At 39.3% G+C, this 19,018-nt stretch overlaps 1 protein-coding gene across 1 annotated transcript in view; it reads right to left on the bottom strand.

Moving 5' to 3' along the window:
* STAT4 (signal transducer and activator of transcription 4) overlaps nt 1-9,967 on the bottom strand; it is a 95,216-nt gene extending 85,249 nt beyond the window's left edge. The window contains exons 1-3 of the mRNA XM_045858090.1: nt 9,907-9,967; nt 7,280-7,408; nt 5,825-5,969 (exon numbers count right to left, since the gene is read on the bottom strand). Coding sequence (XP_045714046.1) covers nt 5,825-5,969; nt 7,280-7,407 — 273 coding nt within the window. The 5' untranslated portion in view covers nt 7,408; nt 9,907-9,967. The remainder of the gene's footprint in view (nt 1-5,824; nt 5,970-7,279; nt 7,409-9,906) is intronic.
* Nucleotides 9,968-19,018: the final 9,051 nt, after the last annotated feature.

Raw genomic sequence — 19,018 nt, 5'->3', positions numbered from 1 at the left:
TGAAGTAAGCACTTGACTAAAGAAATTAGGAAAACCTAACCAATTAAACTGAAGAAATAAGATGGATGCACCCTCGATAGGTACATGATACAGGATCACAGCACCTGCGGGAAAAGGGTGTGGAACCAGAATGCTAACTGTATTGGGAGGGTGCAAATCAGCATAACCATTTTGGGAAACAGTTTGGGCATCGTCTAGCACAATTCAAGATGCATAGACTCCATGATTCAGCAATTCCAGCCCTAGGTATAGATCTTAGAGAATTTCATGCACATGTACACCAGGGAGCACACATAAGACTGTTCAGACCAACAGTGTTTGAAACACCAAGGAAATACTGGGCACAATCCAAGTGCCCATCAACTGTAACATAGATAAACTGATATATTCACACAACAGAATGTACTCTGTAGCAATGAAAACAAATAAACGGCTGCTACACATATCGACATGGGTGAATCACAAGAACTATGTTGCATGAAGAAAGAAAGCTGTGAAGAATAAACATAGTGTGATTCCATTTATGTGAGGTTTGGTAACTTGCAAACCTATATTTTCTAGGGATCCCAATATATGTGGTAAAACTGTAACAAAAAGGGAGGGACTGATAAAAGCAAACTTTAGATTAGCGGTGACTCTGGGTGGAGATAGTGGGGAATGCGGAGGCTTCAGAGATACTGGTAGCTACTGGGTATGATGTGAACAGCAGCCTCCACTCCAACCTCCTAGTTGCATATGGATACATATAGGTGATTTTTATCTCAGCAGGTTTTGGATTATTTCACATTTTCTTTGCATTTTTCTGTATTGCTTCAACTTTTGTTATGAATATGCACCCATTTTTTAAAAACCTTTTTATCAGAGGGAGAAAGACAGAGAGAAAAGTTGTTATAGACTATACATTTGTGCCTCTCCAAATGCTAATGTTAATGTTAGTAGGAGGTAGAGCTTCTGGGAAGTGATGGGGCTGGAAGGGCCACGAGGGCAGAGGCCTCATGGATGGGGGCCATATCTTTATAATGGTGCCCCAGGGAGCTTCCCGACCCCACCCTTCCACCACGTGAGGTTACAGTGAAAAGATTGCCATCTATGAACCAGAAAACTAACTCAGACATCAAATCTTGGATTTCCCAGCATCCAGAGCTGTGAGAAATAAGTGTTTGTTGTTTAAAATCCACTCATAAATTGTATTTTTGTTATAGCAGCTCAAACAGAAGGAGAGACAGGGAGGAAGGTGGACAAGAAAAAAGAGGTTTGCGATAGGAAGTCCAAGAACAAAGATCTAGCAATCAAGGTCTTAGGCACTTACACAAATGGGTTATAAACTCATGCCCACAGAAAGATCTGCACACAAGTGCTAATAGCATGTTTAGCCATAATTGCCAAAAAGGTATAAACAAATTGTCATACAGTAGCCCCCACTTATCTGTGAGTGGTATGTTCCAAGACCCCTGGTGGATGCCTGAATTCGAAGACAGGACTGCATCTTACATATACAATTGTCAGATGAAAATAAGTCAAGAATGCATTTATATACCTAACCTGCTGAACATCATAACTTAGTCTAGCTTACCTTAAACATGCTCAGAACACTTACATTGGCCTACATTTGGCAAAAATCACGTAACACGGTGAACACACTGCAGAGCATCGGTGGTTCACCCTCATGATCGCGTAGCTGACTGGGAGCTATGGCTCACTGCCCCTGCCCAGCCTCATGAGAGAGTCTTGTACTTTCCCAGGAAAAGATCAAACTACAAAATGTGAAGTATGATTTCTAGCGAGTGCATATCCTCAGTCAAAAAATCCTAAGTCGAATCACCATAACTCGGTAATGCTTGTACTATGTTTTTCTTTCTTTACATATGGACCTATGATAACACTTAATGAATAAATAAGGCACAGGAAAAGATGAACAGCAATAACTAATAATAACATAGAACAATGATAACAATATACTGTAATAAGTTAGGTGATTTCCCTTTCACACCCAAAATACCTTACAGTGCTATGCTCAACTTTTCACTCGAAGGAAGCACTTTATGGCTTCTCTTTGTCATAATTGAATTGCCACCATCACTACTCCTGTGGGATGGGGCCATTGCTGAGTAAAAGAACGTCTACGAGAACACAAGCACTGTGATACAGTGACAGTAGAGCCAGATCTTGTAACCAAGCTGGCTGAAGGGTGGACAGTACACTCAGCATAGGGACACTGGACAAAGGACGATTCACATCCAGAGCAGGTTGGAGTTGCACGTGTGAGGTTTCACTATCTACTCAGTATAACAGGCACACAATTTAAAACTTACAAATTGTTTATTTCTGGAATTTTCTATGCAATATTTTCAGTTGACTTCAGCTAACTGAAACCACAGAAAGTGAAACTGAGGATTACTGCCATGTATCCCAATAAGTTCGTCAATTGTAACACATGTGTTACACCAATGCAACACGGTAATAATAGGAGAAACTGTGGAGAGGGGTGTGGAGAGGAATTATATGATAACTTTCTGTATTTCCTGCTCATTTTTTTTCTACAAAACTAAAACTGCTTTGAAAAAATAATGTCTATTGGTATTTCTAAAATGTCCAAGAACAGGTCAAAGTATTCATGAAATATCTGGAGCAGATAATTTATTTTTAGAAAATCCTAACACAGTCCTTAACCACACGCTTTAGGCCAGAGAGTATAAATATCTTGCCCTGTGACACACAGAAAGTAAGTCACAGAGCCAGGATTCAACCTGTGGTCCTTGCCCATGGCCTTGACCTCAGGCTGCCTCCCCTTAAGGGGCTGAGGCTACCTGGACATCAGTGCTCACAGTTTCCCATCTTGGAGCTGGCTTCTACTCTTGGTTCAGTGGTTTTGTTTGTCTTCTATAAAAGCCATTCTCAATTCTTACCAGAAGAAGATGTGGTATAAAACAGTAAATTTAAATATTGAAATTGGAGACTTCAGTTGCTCTATAAAGAACTAAAATAAATATACCTTATACCTGCTTAGTTCCCCTGGTACCGCGCTGTTTACTCTTTTTTTTTTGCTGCAATAATGAAAATAAATTGTATCTTAAATTCCAGAGGGTGAAAATGCTTAGACCAGATAAACACAGTGTCAATAATCTTTTGATAGATTTTTTCCTCCTTTTTGGGGGGGTGGGGGACATGGTATGGTATTTTATTAAAAAGATTCATCTTATCAGAAAGAAAACAAAACCCACAGGAATATGATAGATTAAAAGGAAGCATAAAATGCAGGTTTGTTCAGGTGTAAGACCATAGGTGATGATGTTCTTTATTACTATTTTCTACTGTGTTTGGAATTAAGATAAATGACTAAATTTTATTTATATTTACTAACATAAATAAAATGAAATATGTAGAAGCACAAGAAATAAGTGTTTCTGTCCACTCAGAAGATCTCAACTAACCACACTATGTTTTGAGTTCCCAGTTTGTAGTAGAACCATCCCGAGTATGAGAGGGAGGAGGAAGGTCGCAAAAGGAGGTCAGGCTTTTACCATCAAAAAGCCTGTGACCTGCTTAGACACAGCCAGCACAGATGAGGTGCTGCTTATTTTGCAACCAGCACTCCGGGAAGGCTGAGAATAAGGCCTACATGCAGCTGAAGGTTTCCTTATTGCACGGGGACCTCCACAGTTTGCCTAGGGATGCATGAGAACGGGAATGGAGGAAGAGGGATGGCAGAGCATTCCTGGCCATGTGATCATCATGGACAATGTCAGAGTCATTCAAGAGTGAGCTTTGGGAACAAGGAACAGATCTATTTGTATATCTATTTTTCTGGGGCAGGGATGTTGAGCAGATTCAGGTAGTTTGTTAGGAAGGGTCTACAAAGGCAAGATGCCAAAGGCCAGTGACATATGCAGAAGTTTGTCCCTGAGCTGAAACGTGACTGGGAGTTACTGCAGGTTCCCAAGCTCCCTTGTCGTCTGATACTCACCCAGACAAAAGGATGGGCTGTACACTTACCCCTGATCTATACTAAGAAGGTCCTGCTATTTTCCCTAACAGCACAAATCACTTATTGAAAGCCAATTTTTTCTTGCCATAATAAAAGACCCCATCTTCCTTATAATTTCAGAACATAAGTAACAATCATTCTCATTGACATAAAAAGATACGGGAATTCAGAAAGTTTAAGTGATTTGCCCAAGGACACATTTTGAGAGTCAGAGTTTTCAAAGACCATGCATCACCCATTTTCCCCATCTTTGCCCCTCTAGCAAAGTACGCCTCTGGCCAGAAGTCAGCAGAGTTCCCTATGAAGGGTGAGATCAGTTTCTCTCTCTCTCTCTCTCTCTCTCTCTCTCTCTCTCTCTCTCTCTCTCTCTCTCTATCTCTCTATCTCTCTCTCACACACACACACACGTTTTTACTTTAGGCTTTGGGGCCATACAGTCTCTGTGACAACTACTCAGCTCCGTGGCTGCAGTGCAGCAGCAGCAGCAGTGCTGGCCGGTGTGTCACAACAGGAGAATGGCTGCGTTCCACCAAAGCACAGACAGTTCAACTTCACATCGTTCTCATGTCACAAATGTGTTTTATCGTTTTTGCTTACTGATTTATTTTTATTTTTTCAATCACTTAAAAATGTGGAAGCCATTCTCAGTCACGGGCCACACAAAAGCAGGCAGGGAACACCTCTGTCTCCAGGAAGCCCTTCAGGTTTACTCATTAGAGCATTAAGCTAACAAGGCCAAGGTTAAATGTCTCATCTCCATAGCAGATAGTTTGCTCCATGCTGTGAAAGATCCTGTTTTGTTGGCAACAAGCTATTTTTCTAGCCAGTGCTAAAGTATCTCATAAATGCGTACGGAATTACAGGGGCAAAATTGGCTCAGTGCAATTCAAGGAACAATAAGAAAAAACAATCTATATGTCCCTTTCACAAATGTTAGAAACTTGAAACACATTTCTTTTATCGTCTAGGCAAATTTTTCTAAAAATATATTCAGTGTAGTTTGGGATACTAAGAATGCCTCACTGAGAAATGGCACGCGCAATTTTCATGTTATCCAGTACATTGTATAGTCACTCAGTAAATATTATAGCTGTCCATTTCAGAGTTTGTTGTGTTAGCACCTCTGGGTTTAGCTTACTATTGGCCCCCTTAATTATTTAGATCCCTGACCCAATTCATTCATTCATTCGTCCTTTAATCAATGAGCATTACACATCTACTATAAGTTCAGCTTTGTGATGTGTGCTGGGAATTCCAAGCTGAATATTAAAGTCTTTGCTTCAAGGAACTCACAGTTTGAGGGAGAAGACAAACACAAAAATAACACTAAGGTAGAATATATTAAATGCATGGTGTAACCTGTTCAGGTGCCTCAGGAGCACAGCAATGGTTTTGCTTGTGTGAACCGCTGGAATAGAGGGCTAGAGATTTGCACCAAATCTGGAAATCACATGCAACCATGACGCCTCCATTTATGCGTGAAAATAACAGTAACTCAAAATTGTTAGGTAAGAGACAAAGGCAAGGGAGGACTGGGGGATAGCCATATCTTTCAAATCCCTGTTCCACCATCGTCTAATTTGGTCATAATGATCACATAGTCACATGTAAATTGCACATGCCCTTCCCACTGACAGTGCATTTTAGATTCAAAATTTCATAAAAAACAAACATTGAGTACTAAAATAAAATTGAACACAATTTAAAATGGTAAGAGAATTTAGATTTTATCTTATTAAATCTGGTTTGAAAATAATATAAAAGTACATATTTGATTTTTTAAAATGAATTTAGGACTTAAAAACCCAAATACTTGGAAAAAGTAGAATGCACTCTCACCTGAAGGACTTTCCTAATTCTTTTCAGATTGTGAATCAAGAGCAAGTTTTTCTCTTTGGAGACTCGACCTAACTGGTCATCCAGTTGTCCTAACAAGTTCTGAAGGAGGATTGTTGCCATGGTTTCATGGTTAGAAGCCGCCTCCCTAAAAACAAAAGTGTTATTACACAGCAGGAAACAACAAAGTACAATGTCTACTTTTCTACCACACTAATTTTAAAGTGATAAATTTATTCCACAGTGATGAGTACTTAAAGATTTTTTAAAATTAAATTATATACATGAAAAAATACTCAACATCACCAATCATCAGGGAAATGCAAATCAAAACACAAGGAGCTACTACCTCACGTATAATAGGATGCAATTATGGAAAACACAAAATAAGCATTGGTGAGTATGTGCAGAAAATGGGTCTCTTGTGCATGGCTGGGGGGAATGTAAAAACGGTGCAGCCACTATCGAAAACAAGATGAAAAGTCCTCAAAAGATAAATACAGGATCACACACAGCAATTCTTCTTCTGGGTGGATACCCAAAGGAACTGAAAGCAGTGACTTAAACAGATATTTGTAGACCAATGTTCATAGCAGCTTAATTCATAATAGCCCAAAGGTGGAGATAACTCAAACGTCTATTGACAGATGGATAAACAACATGTGATATAGAAAATTATTCAACCTTAAAGATGAAGGTCATTTGTATACATGGTACATGAATAAATCATGGAAAAATATGCTAAAGGAAGTCATTTGGTCACAAAAGGACACATATCGTGTGCTTATATGAGGTACCTAAAGTAGTGACATTTACAGAGACACTAAACAAAATAGTGGTTGCCAGGGACTGGGGTGAGGAGAACAAGGATTTATTGTGTAATGAGTACAAAGTTCAGTTTGAAAGGATGGAAATGTTCTGGAGATGGATGGTGGTGATGCATGTACACAACATGAATATACTTGATGCCATTAAAGTGTATACCAGAAATAGTGAAAATGATACCTTTTATATTATGTATATATTACCATAATAAAAAATCAGACAACAGTTTAAAGCAAAAATAAAAAATTAAGTGGCACAAGGTAAATATAGCTTTAAAAATGTTTGTAAAATATGCTAAGGAAAAAATATCTATTTACATTGATTCTGTGATAGAGAATTGATGTCAACAATAGATTTACTTCATGGCTTTTTAATATTTAGGAAATTATTGGAGTTTTCACTCAGAAAAACAAAGCACTAGTACCACTAAGTTTTCATCTACAGTGGATGAGATCAGAAAGAACAGTGATTTTTCTCCTTTGAAAAAGTATTCCAAACTTTGAAAAAGTTTGTTTATCTGAAAAGAATGTACCTATTGAGTGAAACGTGAACCATAGAATAAATCCACACAGATGGAATATAAAGCATTTGTGAATCAACCTCTAGAAGAAATGCAGTAATGTTTGATCTTACCAGTCCTGATTTTCAATCCATTGGGCCAGCAGATGTCGGATTTCCATAGGAAAGTTGTCATCATAGAATTGATCTACTTGCTCCAAAAATTTGATTTCTAACTGTTGGACCTGATTCCACTGAGACATGCTATAAAAAAAGGGGGTGGGGCGGAATTAGAGTTTAAAAATAATGCTAATGACTATGGCACATACTATTCTATTCTTAGATTTCACTAAAAACAATGTTGTTCATTAGTTAACTAACTGAAGACAAAGTATTTATCTTTTATAGTCAGTCAAGTAAAAGAGAAAATGCTTTCAATTCAAACATAAAGCAATTATAAACTTTTCTGTAAGTCATCCCTAACGAAGGAAACAGGATTCTCCCTCTGGCCCCAAACCACCTCCTTCTTTGCTCTCACAGGAACTCCTGTTCAGCCTTCTCCAGGAAGCTTCCACTCCCCCTCAACACCCCGCTCCCCACCCCACTCCCACCTGCCTACACCAGTTTGTCTTCTCAACAAGTTCCTTCCCCGTCCCTTGCCCCCTCTACATTAGTAGACTTTAAGCAACTTAAAGGCAAATAGCATATTCAACTATACCTTCTAAGACCCTCTTAAGGCTTTTTACGTGAAGAATACCCAATAAAAGCTTCTTTTATATGAAATTGCCCAATCCTTTTGTCTTCATTTCAGATTTGTCTGACTTCTAGATTCAGCCTTATGTTTCTAGACTCCTAGTCTCATTCCATCTTGGCTTTATGAAGAGTTTCATGCATGCATTTTTGTAATTCTTTCAGTTCAAAATATCTATGAACCAATGGATATTTTCATTTATCTCTGTGATGATCCACTGTGGCTGGCTAAAGCTTTTAACATTTACTTTTAATCAGTCTCTGGTCTGGTATGCTCTGACACTGGTTAAACCCTCAAGTTACTTGAAGAAGAAACCACACTTGATACATATTTGACAACCTGTCCTAAAACAAAAGTTGTGTGTTTCCCCCACATAACCCCACTCTGGCCAGTTTAGAAGCTTTACACGTATTTCTTAACCCAGGGAAATTAATATGACGTCTCCTTCAAGTTATAGTATTTTACTGTTTCAAAAGCCAAATTTTTATTGTTTTGTCAGCAATTCTATATTAAAGGAAAAAGTTTTATAGGATTAATCACCACAGTATTTCAATCTATCTTGTAGGCAAGTTAAAGTTTACTTTTGCTTAACTTAATGTATTATTAATAATTTATAATTAATTTAATGTATTTCATACACATACATTTTTCAGGTTTCAAATTAAACTATTTTGTGGCACCTTTTCCTGATTTAAATGTATAGAAGAAAATTATTGCCAATGTTTCACTAAAAAAGAGCAACTGGGAAAAAAACAATATTTCATTTGCATATAACTTTATATTTATGAAGACTTTTACACATGACAAGCCTAGGCATACTGTAAGTACCCAGCTACGGTGCTTGTTAAATGAATGAGTGGCCCTCCTAATGTTGTGAATAGGGCAGGTCTTACACCGACTTTAAAAATGAAAAAAATCCGAGGGTGAGACATGACTGCTGCCCAAGGTGCACAGCTTTATGAATTGACCCGAGGTCTCCTGACACCATACACATCTCTCCTTCCAGACACTGGGTGTGTGTGTACCCCACGCAAAGCTGGAACTTTTGTTCTCATGCTACCATTGACATTGTCCTGCTACATCCCATCAATTTAGTCTAGTTAATGACAAGAGAGAACAAGAGCTGAAAACATTACAACCGTAATTGGTACTATTGTTAAATATGCTATGATTTGGATGGAAATATGTTTTCTAACAAAGAATTAACTGAACTGAATTTATCCTAAAGTTAGATCACTCTTAGAACCTCAGTCCACCTTCCACAGGGCTGAACTCAGCGCTGGAAGAAGAAAAGATAAGGCACATATTCCCAGGGCAGCCTTCTCTGCGGCCACCTCCAGGAACACCTTCAGACATTCTTCAGTACCTTTCTTCGCTTTCACTCTCCAAAGAGTTGGTTCCTCTATCCCTCCAAAAACTATGGAACACTTCTTTTGAAAACTGAGTGTCCGTCTATTCTCTTTGAATGCCTGACCCTAGAAGATCTATATAAAGGGGCATTTTATTCCATTATCAGGGAGCTAACTATGCTTTGTTGACTCTGTGACCCAGAGCTTGCAAAGCAGATGATCTGCCCTAAAATATCACTTGCTCTCATCAAAGCCACAATCACTGGTTATCTCAGCTGTGGGCTTTTTTTTTTTTCTGAAACCCAGATACGCAATCTAATGTCAGACATTATAACTCACAGAAGCTGGCTAAGAAAGTGAAGAGGGTCTCACTCTCAGCACCTGGCGAGGACACACCTGCGTATCAGCCACAACTGTCCCACCCACTGTTCAAATTCCACAGAGACCTGCCTGAGTCTCCGCCCGAGAGACCTCCGCAGCGTCACATCTTTGAATCATGGAGTCGGACACCTTGTTTTAAAACCACTAATCCTCAAACAAGTTTAAATGAAGTAACTGCCAAAACACCAAGTAAACAGCAAAGCCTCAGCAGCACCGAGTGAGCATTTCCTGGCCTGTGCTTCTCTGAAGAAGAAACACAAAGTTGTGGTCTGCTCACTTACCTGGCTCTCTCGGCCCAGGTCCCAGCTCAAGTCCAAAGCCAGAATCACCCTTCACTGTCACTGGGGCAAAGACGCTGACACTATCCTCAGTAGGGGATTTGCATTTCTCCTCCCACTTGAGGCTTTCCTGTGCGTCAGTGTTAGCGTCTATGGGACTTTACTTGGGTCAGTTCCCACCCACTCTCTGTTCTAGAAATGCTAAAAAGCAGAAAGAGTCGTGGTGAAGCCCTTTTACAGGACACCCCTCTCCTCTCCTCCCCATCAGTCACCTGCCATTGCAGGTGTCTGGTTAGGAGGTGGGAGGGTGTGTGGGGGCTACACACTCTCATTTTCTTCAGTGGTTTCCCCAGATGATCTAAGACACCCTGCAGGATTACTTATCTAGAGCTAAATTCCTGGTGTCCTGGTTTCTTCCTTTCAGGCTCAACTCACCCTGGAGCCAGCTCCTGGGATGGAAGGGGATGGGTAGCCATGATCAAAATACCAAACTCATTCATCAACTCCACCTTGTTCCAGTTCAGCAGGGTCCACTCCCTGGGAAGAGGACAGCCTTACCCAAAGTCATGGGCCAGCTCCTGTACAGGCTACTGAAACCTGCCCCACTGGCCCCACATCCTCCTTACCGCCCCAGTAGTCCCGAACCTGGTTGCTCTGGTGTATGCTCGTTTCCCTCTGTGATACACACCTGTTCTGGAATCCCAAAGCAAGAGAGCCTGGTGTCATCTGGTTCTCACTCCTCCTCCGTATCTCAAGAGACTGAGGTCCAGGGAGGTGACCAGAGTTTCTCAATGAGTTGGCTGCTGAGCCTGGATAAGAGTCCAGGTGTTTCAACTTCCTCCTTAGTGGTCTTTCATTTCATCTCTTCAGAACTAGACTGTTAAACCCCTGACACACAGCAAGAGCTCTATAAATGTTCACAGAAATAAAGACAAAAATAAAGGAAGATGGACTGAAAGAGACAGACAGAATAACTCAGTCTGCTTCCACACCTGCCCAGAGCAATGCTATATGAAGGAAGGACTGCTTCATGACTGGCTCAACCTGACACCATGCCTCTGGATCCTCCTCCTCTGCCAGGTGACATAATTATCAGGTGCTTCAATATTCCACCCCTCTCCCCTGGGTAAAATAAGTTAATCGACCCCAAAGGCACACTCTGGTCAGATAGACTTGGTCCTGGTGGCTTGCACACTGGGCGTTTTCCAGGAGCTCAGGCTGCTATGTCCCCATGCGAAGAAAGTGCCTAATTCAGACCATTCCATTACCTATGGGAAAAAGTCTGGTTTTCTTCGGGGAAGCATTCACTGTCTATAGAAAAAAAAACAACAAATTCTTGGCACTCCAGGTTCTGTGCAATTTGGTCCCTAGCTACCCAGGAAACTTCTGTCCCCTACAGGAGCCCCTGATCCAATGCAGACCAGCCTTCTCTGCTTCCTAGATTATTAACCTCTCATATTTCAGTATTGGTGTTTCCTCCATCTGCAGTTTCCTCCTCTAACTTGTCTACTTGTTGAAACCATATGTTTCTCAGGGAAGATGACTCCCCCTCCCCCAGCAGCAACTCTACCCTGCTCTGAGTTTTCATCACACTTCCCATCCAAACTAGCACTGTTCAAAAAGAAATGAAATACACGCCACATGTGTTTAGGTGTTCTAGTCACCACATTGAACAAGGGAAAGGTGAAATTAATTGTAGTGCTATAAATAACTCAATACATACAGAATATTAACATTTCAGCATATAATCAATCTACATAATTATTGTGATACTTTCTCTCCTTATTTCATACTAAACCTCTGACGTCTGGTGCACATTTGGCACTTTCAGGACACCTCAGTTGGGACCACAGCCCCATGGGGCTAGTGGCTACCCTATTGGACAGCGCAATCCGGCCCACTCATTTAGCACTTTTCACTTCCTGCCTTATTGTTAGTCATGCTGGTTTTGCACGTCTTTGTCACCATTGTAGTCCATTGTTGAGTGTCTGCTATACAAAGCAGAGGGTTTGTTCCCTTTTTCCTTGTAAGAGCCTCACCTTGGGACTCCCCCAGCAGTTCTTGAATTGTTTGATCTCATGGCACCTTTATACTTTTAAGAATTTTTGACAGCCCTGAAGTTTTTTTTTGTATGTTACTATTCTGTATTGAATTTTTATTTACTGTATTAAAAATTAAATCTTAGGGAAAATTAAAATACTTTTTTATTTAAAATAACAATCATAAAACCATCATGTGTTAAAATAAACAATTTTTATGAAAAACAAGTATATTTTCTATCACACAGAAAATTTGTGATTTACATTTTTGAAAATCTCTTTAATGTCTGGCTTGTAAGCAGGCAGCTGGATTCTTACATCTGCTTCTGCCTTCGACCTGTTACAAAATACTGCTTTGGTTGAAGTATTTGAAGAAAATCTGGACTCACACAGATATGTAATTGGAAAAGGGAGGAGCTCCATGGCCTTTTTGGACACTGTGGAGATCCTTCTTAGATTCCACACCAAAAGTCAACACGTAGTAGTTTCTGAAGGGTTATTTGCACCGTGGGTTGTGAAGGCATGTCAGCAAACTACGTATACAGACAGCACTGGCACCAAATCCATTGTCATTTCTTGTGTTTTGAATGGAACTTTCACCCACACATGAATATCACACTTTGGTCAGGTTTTTTAAAGGCCAACACACATTATCACACACTATCAGAAAATCACATTAGTTCACAGCACCAGCAATCTCATTAGAAAAGTAGTTTAAGTATTGGGAAGCTGTTAAGCTCATAGTGAAGAAACAAGTTCTCCAAATTCTAATTTTTGCAAGTTCTAATTTTATTCTTGGAAACAGGTATTGCCAATTGTTTTCCTTGAAAAGAGAGTCTCACTTTGTTAATTTTCAGAAAAATGTCTTCCACATACCCAAATCTGAATAACCATAGTTTGTTTATATCCCACATGAAATTGCTAGATGATGCAAAGATCTAATGTAAAGAATGAGATCCGGGGAAATGCTCAATAAGAGCTGTTATAAATATAATAATAATAAGCAAATTGTGAGGAACTTTGAAGGTTCCTAGGTTAATCTTCCCTCTTTCTTCATTAGATAGAAGGAGTTTCAAATGGGGATGAAGAGAGGTCAGGTGACGTAGACAGGTTCATACCTGCAAATCACAGGCAGAGAGGATGCAAAGTCAGTTCTTCTGACTGTGCTTTTCCAAAAAGCAGCTAAAGCAGAGCTGCTGATTTTGGAGGCAGTGAGAGAGGAAGAGGGGGAAATCACTTTCCCTGCTGTTGGTTGTGAACTAGCTCTACCTTCTCCCAATTCTTCTACAAAGAATGTAAGTATTTGTTGGTTTTCATTTTTGTGATAGCACCTTACCTCTCTTATCCAAGCTTCCTCTCTTAAGTGTCCAGAGGAAGTTGGGAGAGTTGGAGCTGGATGCTGGATAGACAGAATGTGTACATACAGAAAGATAGACCGAATTCCGTGGTAGCATATGCTAATACCAAATGAGTGGTTCAGAAAGGCTTATTGGGGCAAGACAGTCTGGGGTGGGTTTTACCAGCTCATCCATGTGCAGATCCTCAAGCTCCATCAAAACAGGGACAATGTCCTGTACGAAGGGTTGGTTTAGTAATTTCTGTCCTATTAACTTTTCTGAAATCTAGTTCCCAATGACAGTGCTCCCTCTACTGCCACCTCAGAAGTATTACAACTTACAAATCAGCATTCTTCCTTACAATGGCACTTTTTAGCTCTAACTCCACGCCACAGAGGGTGCCTTGAACTTCACATACATTGTTTTACCTAATCCTCACAACACACCATAAGATTAAGTATCATTATTACCTCTAGTTTCCATACAACAACAATAGGCTTAATGAGGCCAGAAGATCTGGTCAATGTTAATCAGACATTAAGGAGCAGATCCCATATTCAAATTCAGGACTGTCTGACTCCAGAAACAATGCTTGAAACCATTCAGCTTTACTAAAAAAATCTTATCTGCTCATACAAGAAAAGCAATAGCCCTGGCTGGTGTGGCTCAGTGGATTGAGTGCTGGCCTGCTAACCACAGGGCTGTTGGTTTGATTCCCAGTCAGGGCACATGACTGGGTTGCAGACCAGGGCCCCAGTACGGGGTGCTCAACAGGCAACCACACATTGATGTTTCTCTCCCTCTCTCCTCCTTTCCCCTCTCTCTAAAAATAAATAAATAAAATATTTTTAAAAATTAAAAATAAAAAAGCAATAAATTGCTCAGTGAGCTATGGAAGAAGTTTAAGAATATAAATTTGAATTCCAAAATAGAGAGGCTAACCAATATAGTCTATTGGTTGGTTAGAGATGACTCATATAATGCCCTGATTCTCCAGCCTTCCCTTGGAGCATGAGGACAATTAGCCATGCACTTAAAAGTCCTCAGTATATCATGATGCCAACATGGGTTCCAAAACATTTAACAAAGTATGTGGTTCTATAGCATCTTGTTGTACTTTACATAAGGTGATTGTTTTTGCTGAGTCACAAATTAGAAAATAAGATTTGACAGCAGGCTAGGATATTTGAATTGCAGCCTCCCCACCCAAAAATTCTAGTTGCTTGGTCAGTTAGATAGCTCTTAACCACCCTATTCTATTTTAGGTATTTTTCATGTTGTTCCTACTCTCTGAACTGAATAAAGGGTTAGAATTATATACTATTTTTCTTTGTTCTTCAGTATTCAACTCAGTGTCTGGCATAGAGCAGGCATTCAACAAATGTTGACTGACCTAATTAGGTAGCTCAGTTGGTTAGAGCATCGTCCCAATACGCCAAAGTTGTGGGTTTGATCCCTGGTCAGGACACGTACAAGAAGCAACCAATGAATGCATAAATAAGTAGAACAACAAATCAATCTGTTTCACTCTCTTTCCCCCTTTCTCTGTCTAAAAAATTGGAGAAATTTTTAAAAATTAGAAAAAAAGAAATGTTTACTGAAAGATGGAGTAGCTGATAGAGAGCTTTGTCACCATAGTCTATCCTGGGAATGGCTCTTTCTGGTGACTTGCCCTGCCCAAGCCCTTCATTCCCACCAAGCTCGTCACTAGGTTTGGTAATTATAATAACACCTCACATTTATATGTTCATATATAATTTAATAAACTTAATTTTATTTTTTAATTTATAATTTATTTTTTTTAAATTTTAATCATTGTTCAAATACAGTTTTCTCCTTTTTACTCCCAATCCAGTCCCCCCCCACTTCCCTCCCATTACCACCCTCCCCTTAGTTTATGACCATGTGACCTTTAAGTTTGTTCCTGTGAACCCTTCCCACTGTCCCCTTAAATTCCCTCTACTCTCTTCTGTGGGCACTGTCAGCCTGGCCTCTATTTCAGTGTCTTTGGTTATATTTTGCTTGTTTCTTTGTTTTGTTATTTAGGTTCCTGTTAAAGGTGAGATCATATGGTATTTGTCTTTCACTGCCTGGCTTGTTTTGCTTAGCATAATGTTTTCCAGCTCCATCCACGCTATTGCAAAGGGTAGGAGCTCCTTCTTTCTTTCTGCTGCAGAGAATTCCATTGTGTAAATGTACCATAGTTTTTTGATCCATTTATTTACTGATGGGTATCTTGGTTGCTTCCAGCACCTAGCTATTGTAAATTGTGCTGCTATGAACATTGGGATGCATAGGTTCTTTTGAATTGGTGTTTTAGTATTCTTAGGATAGAGTCCCAACAGTGGAATTGCAGGGTCAAAAGGCAGATCCATTTTTAGTTTTCTGAGGAAGTTCCATACTGCTTTCCACAGTGGTTGTACCAGTCTGCAGTCCCACCAGCAGTGCACTAGGGATCCCTTTTCGCCACAACCTCTCCATCACTTGTTGTTTGTTGCTTTGTTTATGATGGCCATTCTGTCTGGTGTGAAGTGGTATCTCATTGTGGTTTTAATCTGCATCTCTCTGATAGCTAGTGATATTGAACATCATTTCATGTGTCTTTGGATTTTCTGTATGTCCTCCTTGGAGAAGTGTCTGTTCAAGTCCTTTGCCCATTTTTAAATTGGGTTACTTGTCTTCTTAGAGTGGAGTTGTGTAAGTTCTTTATATATTTTGGAGATTAAACCCTTGTCTGAGGTATCATTGGCAAATATGTTTTCCCATACAATTGGTTCTCTTTTAATTTTGATACTGTTTTCTTTAGCTGTGCAGAAGCTTTTAATTTTGATGAGGTCCCATTTGTTTATTCTTTCCTTTATGTCCCTTGCTTTAGGGGACATGTCAGTAAAAAAGTTTCTTTGTGAAATATCTGAGATTTTCCTACCTATGTTCTCCTCTAGGACTTCAATGGTGTCACGTTTTATATTTAAGTCTTTTATCCACCTTGAATTTTTTTTTGTATATGGTGTAAGGTGGTGCTCAAGTTTCATTTTTTTGCACGTGGCTGTCCAGTTCTCCCAACACCATTTGTTGAAGAGGCTATTTTTACTCCATTTTATGTTGCTGCCTCCTTTGTCAAATATTAATTGACCATAGAGACTTGGGCTTATTTCTGGGCTCTCTGTTCTGTTCCATTGGTCTATGTGCCTGTTTTTATGCCAGTACCAGGCTGTTTTGATTACAGTGGCCTTGTAGTACAGTTTAGTGTTGGGTTTTGTGATCCCTCCTACTTTACTCTTCTTTCTCAAAATTGCAGCAGCTATTCGGGGTCGTTTATAATTCCATATAAATTGTTGAAGTGTTTGTTCTATGTCTATGGAATATGCCATTGGTACTTTAATAGGAATTGCATTGAATGTGTAAATTGCTTTGGGTAGTATGGACATTTTGATGATATTAATTCTTCCAATCCATGAACACGGTATATGTTTCCATTTGTTTGTGTCTTCCTTGATTTCTTTCCTGAGTGTTATATAGTTTTCTGAATACAGGTCTTTTACCTCTTTGGTTAGGTTTATTCCTAGATATTTTATTTTTCTTTTTGCTATTTCAAATGGAATTTTTTCCTTGATCTCTGCTTCTGCTGTTTCATTGTTGGTGTACAGAAATGCCTTTGATTTCTGGATATTGACTTTGTAGCCTGCTGTTTTGCCAAATTAATTTATTAGGTCAAGCAGTTTTTTGGTAGAGTCTATAGGATTTTCTATGTATAGTATCATGTCATCTGCAAACAGGGACAGTTTTGTTTCCTCCTTTCTGATTTGGATGCCTTTTATTTCTTTTTCTTGTCTGATTGCTGTGGCTAAAACTTCCAGTACTATATTGAATAGAAGTGGTGAAAGTGGACAGCCTTGTCTTGTTCCTGATCTTAGTGGAAAAGATTTTAATTTTTGGCCATTGAGTATGATGTTGGCTGTAGGTCTCTCATATATGGCCTTTATTATGTTGAGGAATGCTCCCTCTATTCCCACTTTGCCGAGTGTTTTTATCATGAATGGGTGCTGTACCTTGTCAAATGCTTTTTTCTGCATCAAGTGATATAATCATGTGGTTTTTGTCTTTGCTTTTGTTTATGTGATGTATTACATTTACTGACTTGCGAATATTGAACCATCCTTGCATCCCTGGAATGAATCCCACTTGGTCATGGTGTATGATCTTTTTAATGTATTGTTGGATGCGGTTTGCCAGTATTTTGTTGAGGATTTTAGCATCAATGTTCATCAGTGATATTGGCCTGAAGTTTTCTTTCTTTGTTGTGTCTTTATCTGGTTTTGGAATTAGGATGATGTTGGCCTCATAAAAAGAGTTTGGGAGACTCCCATCTTTTTGGATTTTTTGGAAGTCTGTGAAGGATAGGGGTTAGCTCTTCCTTAAATGCTTTGTAGAATTCTCCTGTGAAACCATCTGGTCCAGGGCTTTTGTGTGTTGGGAGTTTTTTGATTACTGCTTCAATTTCTTTTGTTGTTATTGGTCTGTTCAGGCTTTCTGCTTCTTTTTCATTGAGTCTTGGAAGATTATATTTTTCTAGAAATTTGTCCATTTCACCTAGGTTTTCAAATTTCTTGGCATACAGTTCTTTGTAGTAATTTCTTACAATCCTTTGTATTTCTGTGGTATCTGCTCTAATCTCTCCTCTTTCATTTCTGATTGTGTTTATTTGGGTCTTCTCTCTTTTTTTCTTGATGAGTCTGCTTAAAGGCTTGTCAATTTTGTTTATCTTTTCAAAGAACCAGCTCTTGGATTCATTGATCCTTAGAATTGTGCTTTTAGTCTCTATGCCATTTAATTCTGCTCTGATCTTGGTTATTTCCTTCCTTCTGCTTGCTCTGGGCTGCCTTTGTTGTTGTTCCTCGAGTTCTTGTAGACATAGGGTTAGGTTGTTTGTTTGGAATGTTTCTAACTCTTTTAGGTGGGCCTGTATCGCTATGAACTTCCCTCTCAGGACTGCCTTGGCTGTGTCCCATATGTTTTGGGATGTTGCGAGTTCGTTTTCATTTGTTTCCAGAAATCTTTTGATTTCTTCCCTAATATCATTCTTGACCCATTCATTGTTTAATAGCATGCTATTTAATCTCCATGAATTTGAGTGCTTTTGGTTTTTTTCCTTGGGGTTGGTTTCTAGCTTCAGTCCCTTGTGGTCTGAGAAAATGCTTGGTATGATTTCAATTTTCTTGAAATTCTTGAGGCTTGTTTTGTCCTATCATGCGGTCTATCTTTGAGAATGTTCCGTGTACATTTGAAAAGAATGTATATTTAGCTTCTTTTGGATGGAGGGCTCTGTATATATCAGTAAAGTCCATTTCCTCAAGGGTATTGTTCAATGCCACAATATCTTTGTTGATATTTTGTTTAGAAGATCTGTCCATTTTTGATAGTGGGGTGTTAAAATCTCCCACAATAATTGTGTTGCTGTCCATATCTTTCTTGAAGTCCTCTAAGATTTTCTTTATGTATTTGGGTGCTCCTATGTTGGGTGCATATATTTTTACAATATTTATGTCTTCTTGATGGATTCTTCCCTTGAGTATTATGAAGTGACCTTCTGGGTCTCTCTTTATGGACCTTTTTTGGAAGTCTATTTTGTCTGATATGAGTATTGCTACCCCGGGCTTTTTTTTTCCCTGTCCATTTGCTTGGAAGATTTGTTTCCAGCCCTTCACTTTCAGCCTGTGTAGGTCTTTTATCCTGAGGTGG

This window comes from Phyllostomus hastatus, unplaced genomic scaffold (assembly GCF_019186645.2).
Source record: "Phyllostomus hastatus isolate PE091 unplaced genomic scaffold, TTU_PhHast_1.1 phas_contig_1, whole genome shotgun sequence".
Lineage (NCBI taxonomy): Eukaryota > Metazoa > Chordata > Mammalia > Chiroptera > Phyllostomidae > Phyllostomus > Phyllostomus hastatus.
This window is presented reverse-complemented; position numbering and strand designations above follow the sequence as displayed.